Source organism: Saprolegnia parasitica (assembly GCF_000151545.1).
Source record: "Saprolegnia parasitica CBS 223.65 unplaced genomic scaffold supercont2.12, whole genome shotgun sequence".
Taxonomy (NCBI): Eukaryota; Oomycota; class Saprolegniomycetes; order Saprolegniales; family Saprolegniaceae; genus Saprolegnia; species Saprolegnia parasitica.
The window spans coordinates 152,990-163,354 of NW_012156406.1; the positions used below are offsets into that span (position 1 = coordinate 152,990).

Genomic DNA, 10,365 nt, shown 5'->3' on the forward strand with positions numbered 1-10,365 from the left:
GGAGCACAGAGCCTTGACGTCGCCTGGCGAGGATGTTGTCTCGAGCACGATTTTGCCAACAGCGGCCTCGCCCCGCTCGTAGTCGCGTTGCGGAAACGCCGCGTTGGTCTGGGGCGTGATGACGTTCACCGAGATAACCTGCTTCGTGTAAGACAAGGTGATTGCATGTGCATCAGCTGCACCGTAAGCTTGGCATGAATCTCTTCGACTGCCAAGTACTCGAGGCCGCGGATGACAAGCAAGAGGTACTTCATCGCAAAGCACCAGTAAACTCCAACCCGCCAATCGCTGGCAACGGACGAAAATCTACATAAACGGCACATGATTGGTCTGTTTTAGCCAATCCGCACCGTCGGCAAGCGCTGCAACTGCCGCCACCATCTTGGCGCAGGTTGTGCGCTGTGGAACACGCATGTGCTTGCTTCCCAACAGGCCTTTCCTACTTTCGAATGCAATTCCGTGGAGAAAACACCATCAAGCTATACTGAATAGGCTGTGTATCGTCGAATCACTTTCGGTCACGGAAGCTCGTGGCGGCCGCGCAGAGACGCGCAACAAGTCCGTGGAGCTGGACAACCGTCGTGAGTCCATCGGCAATGCACATGTGCGATTGCCCAATGCACTTGACGAAGTCGAGCTTGAGTTTATCGTCCATGTCTGTGCTCTTGGCGACGCGAAAGACTGTGCCGATGATGTCGAGCGCAGAGTACCCAGTCTTCCATAATGCGATCATTTCCTTCTCGGCGACAGCTATGTCGCCGGCGACACACGCTTCGACGATGGACTTGACCGTCGTTGGGTGAGGCTGATCGCATACTTTGAAGACATTCGCGTCACTGATAAAGCCGAAGCCCGAGTGTGTCGCTTGACAATTGTTGAGCGCATTACGCATGTCGCCTTCCGCCGTGAAGATGAGGGCGGCCATACCGTCATCGCTGTAGCCAACTCCTTCCGCGTCGCATACTTGGACGAGGCGCTCGAGCAGCATTTCATCCTTGAGCCGCGTGTAGCGCAAGATGGCGCAGCGGCTCTGTATCGGCTCGATGATTTTGGTCGAGTTGTTGCACGCCAACGCGAAGCGCGTCGTTGCGCTAAAGACCTCCATCGTGCGGCGCAGTGCCTGTTGTGCAGCCGTCGTCATCGAGTCAGCTTCATCGAGGATCACGATCTTGTGGCGGTTGGGCGGCATCGTGACCTTTTGCATCGCAAACATCTTGATCTTGTTCCGGACCTACGGGGTGGAGCAAGCTGAAGATGCGTTCGCCCACGTGCGAATGCCTACCGTGTCGATGCCTCGGTCGTCTGAAGCATTCAGCTCAAGCACGGCGGTCTTCGTCAGCGTATCGCCAAGGAGGTCACGCGCGAGACACAGGATGGACGTGGTCTTGCCAATGCCCGGCGGGCCGCTGATGATGATGTTGGGCATGTTGCCCTCGCGCGCGATGACACGGAGTCGACTCACAGTCTCGCTGTTGCCCACAACCTGTGACAGCGTCGTTGGCCGGTACTTCTCGACCCACGGCGCTTCGAATGAGGTCGACATCTCGTGGCCGCTCAACTGTTTTTGTGGGCCGGCAGTGGCGCGAAGGATTTCGCCACGTTTCACTGGTCAAAAACATAGTATATTGCGCCAATCAAATCCAATATCTACGAGCAACTGGGCTGAGCAGCCTCATTTGTACCTCTACGGCAGCCAGCTCATGTCCTTCCGCGGTACGGTGACTTCGTGTACTAGGTCGCGCTGAAAGCCGTGGCCGTCCGATCCAGCTTGCACTTTCTCGGCCCCGATGCTCGACACTGCCTTCTCTGCGATGCGCAAGCCCGCGAAACGTACGACCTATCTTTTGGTGCGCTGCACATAGGTACGTCCGCGCGATCTGGCGCGCTTCTGCATCGCCGCGGGGCGTTTTGCAGAAGCGACTCCCGTCGTCGGTCGCTGGCTTTCTCTACGATGCTGTCGCCGCGCCGCAATCGGCCCATAAGTCGTCCATTTATGCCCTTTAGCGGAACCGACGCGCTTGCGACTGGTATTGTCGTTGGCTCCCACGCAACAACCATGTCTTTCGCACGGCATTGACACAACTCCCCGCTGATGCACTCGCGATCCGGGCAGCTACCATCGCACGACTGCACGTCCGGCACTTGGCCCGTCGCGCTGTGGTGCCATCTCGTGACGCGTCACTGGTCGCTTTCCGAGACGACCCTAGGTGTGCACGCTACCTGGTCCCTCGCACAGTTCCGAATCTCGACCACTAACGCTTCTCGCTCGACGTACCAGCCACGCCTCACGAGCGCATAACTTCTGCGCTCGGTGGACTTCCATATGTTACCAATGCGATGCGCTACCGGTGGTACAGAATCATTGAGCCTGCCATACCTATTCGATAGGAAAGCCCAGTAGCATGCATGAATAAAAATGCTATGCAATTAAAATGGGCGTTGCAATCCCGTCGTGTGTTGCGTTGTGGAACGCATGCTGTAAACACAGGATACAAAAAGACTTGGGTGAGCCCATAGATGTGCGGACCGTCGTTGATGAGCGAGATGTGAGGTTGAAAACGACATCGCCAGCTAGCGCGCCAGTTAAAATCAGTCAAAACCGTAGCCTGAATGCACTAGTCACGTAATGCCCGCACCATGAGTCGCGTTCCATTGCATAAACCGCGACGTCGGCAGAGGTAGCGCAGAAGCATGACAGTGGCGTTGACCTTGAGCTTGAGAGGGTAATGAGTGTCGCCAGCGATGTTGATGGAGTTAAGGAGCTCAACTGGGTAGTTAATAGCGGCTTCTTTTTGTAGCTGATCGTCGTCGTTTGCTGTTGCAACTTGTAGATCTTCGACGCTGTCGGCATACGTGCATACGCGCTGGTCAGACAACTGAGCTACCGGCACATGCACAAGTACCGTGGCGTTGACCGAAGCGACGACGTCGTTTTTGGCGCCAAAATGGCACGTTGAGCAAGTACACTGGCAGCTCATTGATGGGAATCGAAGGAAGCTCTGGGTACACGAAATTGAGCAAGTCGGTACGTGTATTCGGGAAGTCGTAGTCGATGACGATGTCTTCGGGTAGACAGACGTACTCGCCGCCTAAGCCGCCATGTACTGCCTGATCGTGGCCGCACGACGCGTTGCCAACGGCATGTAAAATGTTTGTAAACGGCGCATCGTGTCCAAGAACGCGCTTGTTGGTGAGGAGGTGGAAAGTAGACACGACAACCCAGGCATCGCTTCGCTTGAAGCAAGCTCCAACCAATTCTATGCGTGAAGCACGTGGAATGACAGGTAAAGTTTGCTAGATATCACCCGAGAAAAGAAAGGTCCTGCCGCCAAATCGTCGATGCGGCTCGGAGCAAATGTCCCGGGGCATGCAATCGACGGCGTCAATGGCGTCCTTGTGGATCATCGAGCACTCGTCCCAGACGAAGAGATCGGCCACGCGAGGCAACGCGTCGAGGTGGCTCTGTTTCCTCACGCGAGGATTGTGTCGGCGTTGACTACCAACGGAATCTTGAAGCGTGATTGAGCAGTGGTACCACCGTGAGGCGTGAGCGCAGCGAGGCCCGTATATGCAAGTGCAATCGCGATGCGTTCGTTAGATCGACACCATGCAAGCAGAAGATTGGACGCAATGCTCTTTCCAGAGCCCACGCTGAACAGAAAAAAATTGGCGTCTTTGTTGGCTTGGCGGCAGGTCAAGCTCGCGGCACACGGCATCGAAGACAGCGCGCTGCTGCGGGTTGGCGATAGGGAGGCCCTCCAGTGTTCTCTGTAGGTCCTCGCGGTCGTAGGACTTCTTGATCTAGAGCAGACGGTCGATAGTAGGATCCAAGACGTCAGCTTCCATGACCTCGCGATACGCATCGAGTTGAGGCAGAGTGGGATACGCACCGAGCAAGAAGTCCTGGCCGTGTGAGCGAAAGATCTCGTCGATGTCGCATAGCGCACGGGCCTCTGGCATCCTAGGGTCACCATTAGGCGGCAGTGCCGTCGCATAATCGTCGCCAAGATCTTGTGCGAACTCGTCCCACAACGCACGTGGAATCGAGGGGCTCACAACGACCAACAGCGTGACGAAGATGTCCCGAAGCTGGTGCGGCATGTGGCTCAACGAAGCGTCGAGCAGACAATTCATCATCAGATGCAAGGGCACGACATAATCACTTGAAGGTAGCGTGAACGACACCGTCAAACAGTGCGCAGATCTTTATACGACGTAGGACCGCGCAGATGACACAGACGCGTTTGTATGAAATTCTGCTCGTCTTCCTTTTGGAAAACGGTGTACATTCTGCTGAGAGCACGGTTTCCTTCACGCTTCCGACGTAACCAATGACCACCGTTTCTCGTTTGCACGTGTAGTAGTGACAAATCTCGCTGTAAAGTCGCGCTTTCGGTGACACGCTGCCGTCGTTGAGAATGCTCGCGAGACAAAGCGCAAAAAAGGCCGTGAGCGTCGTTGGTTGGTTGCTGAGAACTCGCGCGCCCATGCCGCCGTTGGTAGCGTCCGGCACAAAGCGCACTGCTTGCTTGCCCTCTCCTCGCGTACAGCAAACCGCACGATACTGTGCGAGGATCGCTTCATCGGGACTTCCATTATACGCATTGCAGCCTCGTGGACTGTGATGTAACGCCCCGCCCAGCTTGATCTCTTCGATAACGTCCCCGACGTGGTACGCACTGCGAGCGTAAGCCTTGTCTCCTATTGCTTAAAGTGAAAAGATCTAGGTACACCCTCCTCGGATCACCAAGCTCGGACCGACCGGAGGCGAAGCCGACGCGGCCCCACGAGCGAAGTGAGTGCGCGCACGCAGTGCGCAATGCATTGGGCTACGTAACGCATTAGTCTGCGCAGTCGTGCGGGCTCCGTAGGGTTGTCGGGGGCAGTTTTCCAACCGAGGTGGATATCCGGACATTGCCGGATAAATTATTTTAAATTGGTATAGTGAAAGCAAATATAATGACACCTGATAAAGGTTTTTCTGGGCTACGAGGCGTCACCTTGCTCACGACATGCCGTGAAGCGGCAAGACGAGCGGAGCGAGTCTACTTTGTGTGCGAAGCGCGCGAATGTGTTTGTAGGACGTATATATATGGCACAGATGGGCGTAGAAAGCTAGAATCTCGTGGGCTTGGCGGCCTTACCACCGGTGGGTCACCATGCCAATGACTCATCGCGCCTCAAGGCGCAAAGCGCGTGCTGCACTGTGACAGTTCCGGGCGGGCAATTGAAGTACACGGATTTTGTTAAGCGTTGGTTAGCTGAGTGCACTGGCTGGCGCTTTGGCGGGACGCTCTGGACGACGTTTTCTTCCTGTTCTTGGTAACTGGATGGGGCCGGTTATGGTTATCGGTATCTTGCTTTATATGATCGACCGTGTTCAAGAAATGGGTGTGATTGGTCAATACGTGGATGTGCGATGCTTTGATTGGGCGATGGATGGTAACCGGCTTACTGGCTGAGCAGTGTACCTCAACTTTCTAGCGGCCTGGTGGCTCAGTTCGGAATTTGCCTCCCCCTACACAGAACTAGATGTACGCAGGAAGCCCCGTTCAACTGATCGCCGTTGGGTGTTGCATCGCGCGCACCCTGCTATTGGTTAACAGTCTTCGAATGTACCCTGTCTGTCGTTGTTTATGTTGGTTTTGTGTGAAGACACCATCGCATTTTTTCTACTTCCTCGCAGTGTACACTGTTGCATGGCTGTCTTCTACTGCACCCTCCTTTTTTCACAGTTAGCCATATCTACGCATCGCACTGCGGGTTTGCAACGCACAAAAGCGTCGTACAGCATCCATCACCTTTTGCATGCCTCTGGACTCTGCCTTAACATATTGTAAAGTAGGTATGCGAACTTAGACGAATCAAAAGCGCATTGCGTGGATATCGCTAACTGTGAAAAAAGAAGGGTGCAGTAGAAGACAGCCATGCAACAGTGGACACTGCGAGGAATAAGACATAATGCGATGGTGTCTTCGCACAGAACAAATACACGAACAACGACTGACAGCGTACAAACGAAAACTGTGAACCGAAAGCAGTGTGCGCGATACACCACTCATCAGTGAAACCTACCTGCGAGCAAATACACCTGATATATGCAAGATATACATGCAAGCTACAGAAAAAGATAAAACGGCAACACAAAACGGCGATCAGTTGTACGGGGCTTCCTGCGTACATCTAGTTCTGTATAGGGAGAGGCAAATTCCTAAATGAGCCGCCAGCGCTCTGCTCAGCCAGTCAGCCGGTTACCATCCATCGCCGAATAAAAGCATCGCACATCGACGTATTGACCAATCACACCCATTTCTTGCACACGGTCGGTCATATGAAGCCGGATACCCATAACCTTATCCGGCACTGTCCAGTTATCAAGAACAGTAAGGATCCGTAGTCCAGAGCGTCCCGCCAATGCGCCAGCCAGTGCTCTCAGCAAACCAACGCTTAACGCAGTCCGTGTACTTTAATTGCCCCTCCGGAACTGTCACAGTGCAGCACACGCTTTGCGCTTTGTGGCGCGATAAGTCATTGACATAGTGATCCACTGGTGGTGAGGCCGCCAAGCTACTACAAAAGCTAGCTTGCAACACCTATCGGCGCATTACATATACACCCTTCAAACACATACTCGCTGCCCTCGACTCTGCCGCTGCTCGGCACGCGCTTCGCGCTAAACGTGGACTCGCTCCGCTCGTCTTGCCGCTTCGCGGCATGTCGTGAGCAAGGTGACACCTTGTAGCCCAGAAGAAACTTAATCAGGTGTCATTATATATGCTTTCACTATACCGATTTGGGATGATATATATTGGGCAATGTCCAGATATCCACCTCAGTTGGGAAACTGCCCCCGACAACGCAACGGAGCCCGCACGACTGCGCCGACTCGTGCATTACGTAGACCAATGCATTGCACACTGCGTGCGCGCACTCGCTTCGCTCATGGGGCCGCTTCGCGGCCGCGTCGGTCCGAGCTTGGTGATCCGAGAAGGGTGTACCTAGATCTTTCCACTTCAAGCATGAAACCTATGCGAAACGATTGGATTGTGCGAAGTGAAGCCTTAGCTTTCGGAATGCATTATTTGCAAATAGATAGCAAGCTAGTATTTGCGATGTGGTTGCATTGTAAGTCGCACTCTGTGTTTATATGTGGTAGCATCCATTCAACCATGCAGCGCACAACGGGTCAGCGACGTGAACTTGCATCTTTGGACATTTTTGCATAACACTAAGCTATTGGGAATGGTACAGGGCTCAAGAAGGATGTACTACGATGCATATATAACAGCAATCAATTTGAAGATGCATGAGCAATGTTGATTAAGTGTAGCTTTCGTACGCGATTGGGGGTACTCTTAGCAACCAATATAATTTACCTGCTTGACTTCGCTAAGTATTTTTCGGTCATCTTTGCCAGCACAGTCTACGTGATAGATACATGAGCGCGAGCGAATCTCTGTAGCTGCAGCTAACGCAGTACCTGCCTGGTAAAACAAATTTATCGCCCCCTTTGCAAACAATAGCTTGCATTCAACGAGCCGTCCACCAACATGAGATTCTGGCAATGGGGCTGCGGAACGTATACTAGTTAGTAATCTTAAGGCACTTGCTGCGAGAAGTCTAAGAATCTCGAGAAGATCTATACTGGAAGTGCATCGCATGACATCAAGCATATCTGAACACGACAGAACCAATCGTTTCTGTGGTAGTCAATTCAGGACACTTTACTTGGCAAAATTAGCACGACGACCAATAACAGTAACGACAAATTCGTGCAGTTCACTAGCAAAAATCTTACGCCACTATGGGTTTGCGCAGGACGCGAAAGCCTCGGAGAAACGAATTTTTAAAGCCGCACAAGCATAGAAGAGTTGTAGTACTCAGTTCAGCCAGTCAATTATCCACCCATCAACTCATCACATCGCACCAAACTATATATAGCCTGTAAACAATATACAAGCTAGAAGGGGCACGCCAAACAGGAAAAAATGCGACATAGTCTCTCACGCATAGTAGAAATTTTTCGGTACACCCCCCTCGTCACCATGTCAACGACTTTCCGCTCCCAGAAGCGCGTGTTAAGCGTGGCTTAGCTGAGTAGCATTGGCGGGACGCTCTGATGGCCGTCTTCCCGTTCTTGGTAACTTGACAGGGCCGGATATCGTATCGGAAACCGGCTTTATATGGCCGACTGAGTGCAAAGAATTGGTGTGATCGGGATGTACGTGGATGATCTGCTTTGCTTTGATTGAGCGATGGAAGATGACCGACTGACTAGCTGAGCGAAGTATTTCAACTTTCTAGAGACTTGGCGGATCATGACGGAATTTGCCTCCAAGTGCACTAAACTACGTGTACGCAAGCAACCCGGTACTTCAAAGCTACTGATCGCAATCTCATGTCGCTATGTTCTCTGTATTTGTAAAGTATCCCGCAATCTCACCCGAAATTTAGATCAAAGTGGACAAATTGGGTCGGAAAATTTACAGTTCTTGAAATCCTCCCGAGTCATTTCGACGCCGCAGAGTTAAAGAACGGACAAAAAAAACAGAAGGCAAATATACGTCGGTTTTAAGTTTCTTGAGGAGTTCCATCACATGTTCGGTACGTTCTAATACGACTTAATATATCTCCTATTGCTTAAAGTGGAAAGATCTTTGTACACCCTCCCCGGATCACCAAGCTTGGACCGACTGGAGGCGAAGCCGACGCGGCCGCGAAGCGGCCCCATGAGCGGAGCGTGTGTGCGCACGCAGTGCGTATTGCATTGGTTTACGTATCGCACGAGTCGGCGCAGTTATGCGGGTTCGTAGGGTTTTCGGGCGTAGTTCCCAAACTGAGGTTGATTTGTGACATTTTCGGATAAAAAAATTCCAAATCGGCATAGTGATAGTATGTTTAATGACAACTGATAAAGGTTTTTCCAGGCTACGAGGCGTCACCTTGCTCACGACATGTCGTGATGCGGCAAGACGAGCGGAGCGAGTCTACATTTTGTGCGTAGCGTGTGCTGAGCAGCGGCTGAAATGAGTGCAGAGAGTATGTGTCTATACGTCGTATATGTAAGGATGAGTTCCGAGTAAATTGGGAGACGGGGTACAGTCAATCAGAAGGCAGGAAAAAATATTATCGCGTCTCGCGTCCAACTTTGCAAGTCGACCTCCGTTAGGTAGACTCCGGTCCGTCTCGCCAACACCTCGATTTGTGGCCGATAATTGGGTAAAATAGAGGATGGCAAAAGCCAATGAAAATTGATTGACTGCTGTTGGTTCTTCGCGACGCGCCGTCATTGGAGCAAAAAACAACGACGCGTGCATCGCGGCCGCCGTCGCTGTCACGGTCGCCCTCTCGGACCTCGACGGGCGCAGTTTCCGCGCGCCATCTACCAAGCGCCGCACTGTGCCTTTGAGCGTCAACATCTCGACAACTAGACATCTACGGAGGAGATCGAGCAAAAGTTTCGTTCCTCATCGTCTTACCTACGATTCCATAGGTTATATGACGTGCAGTTCGGCTTTACAACTCACTTATAATCCATTCAAAAGGTTATGTATTCTTGTCGGGTTAAAATGCGGGCCTATGTAGCTTGCATGTATATCAGTTATATCTGCTCGCAGTTAGGTTTTACTGACGAGTGGCGTGCATAGTGCACACTGCTTTTGGTTCACAGTTTTCGAATGTACCCTGACAGTCGTTCTTTCTGTGCGAAGCCGCCATCGCATTATTCCTACTTCCTCGCAGTGTCCGCTGTTGGATGGCTGTCTATTACTGCGCCCTTATTCTTTCACAGTTAGCGACGCACTGCGGGCTAGCATCGCACAAATTTGTCGCACAGCATGACCTCTTGCATGCCTCTGGATTTCGCCTTTAAGTACGTATGCGACCTCAATTGAATCCATGTCGAAAACGCATCGCATTGATCACATTGAACATTTCTAAACACAACGGACCCAAATATGATTTGTGGCAAGCAATTATTGACACGCTACTTAGCAAAGGGAGCTACCAGCACGACTAAGCTGTTGAAGATCACTCGCCATTGAATCCTCGCCACCCGGGTTTGCGCTGGACGCGAAGGAGTTAGCAAAACTAAGAACAAAAAGAAAGACCTTCTGCCTGACACTACAACGTCGTGCCAAGTAGGAGCATACTATCTACGACTACTCTGCCCAAAGAAGATTGCTTTTTGGCTGGATTTGGGTGACGCCATTCCAAGGGCACCTGGTGCCTTAGGCGGCGCGGCTTGCCGCGTCGCCCGCAGGGCCATGGCGCGCTCCGGCGTGCTGTGCGCTCTGTGTCTTACGTCCTTTGCCGTGTAAGTGCTGGTCGCTGGCAGCGGTCGGTGGTCGCGCCGATGGCGCCGCT

At 52.4% G+C, this 10,365-nt stretch overlaps 2 protein-coding genes across 2 annotated transcripts in view; both read right to left on the minus strand.

The window, feature by feature from the left end:
- The window catches only part of SPRG_19668 (hypothetical protein), a gene marked incomplete at both ends in the record, with an annotated part of 4,584 nt that extends 4,330 nt beyond the window's left edge, over positions 1-254 (minus strand). Inside the window, 2 exons of the mRNA XM_012343235.1 lie at positions 19-138; positions 183-254. Of these exons, the coding sequence (XP_012198625.1) occupies positions 19-138; positions 183-254 (192 nt within the window). The remainder of the gene's footprint in view (positions 1-18; positions 139-182) is intronic.
- Positions 255-421: 167 nt separating this feature from the next.
- On the minus strand, positions 422-1,566 carry SPRG_04625 (replication factor C subunit 2). Its single transcript, XM_012343034.1, has 2 exons — positions 1,283-1,566; positions 422-1,231 (listed from the first exon to the last, which is right to left on the minus strand). The coding sequence occupies exons 1-2, from the start codon at positions 1,541-1,543 to the stop codon at positions 509-511; spliced, it is 984 nt and encodes a 327-aa protein (XP_012198424.1). The 5' UTR covers positions 1,544-1,566; the 3' UTR covers positions 422-508.
- Between the last annotated feature and the right edge of the window lie 8,799 nt (positions 1,567-10,365).

Bases quoted from the DNA above. Each gene is read 5' to 3' on its own strand.
- SPRG_04625 (XM_012343034.1), bottom strand. From the start codon at position 1,543: ATGTCGACCTCATTCGAAGCGCCGTGGGTCGAGAAGTACCGGCCAACG. The intron at 1,232-1,282 runs GTAGGCATTCGC...TCCACCCCGTAG, and splicing joins ACGACCGAGGCATCGACACG to GTCCGGAACAAGATCAAGAT.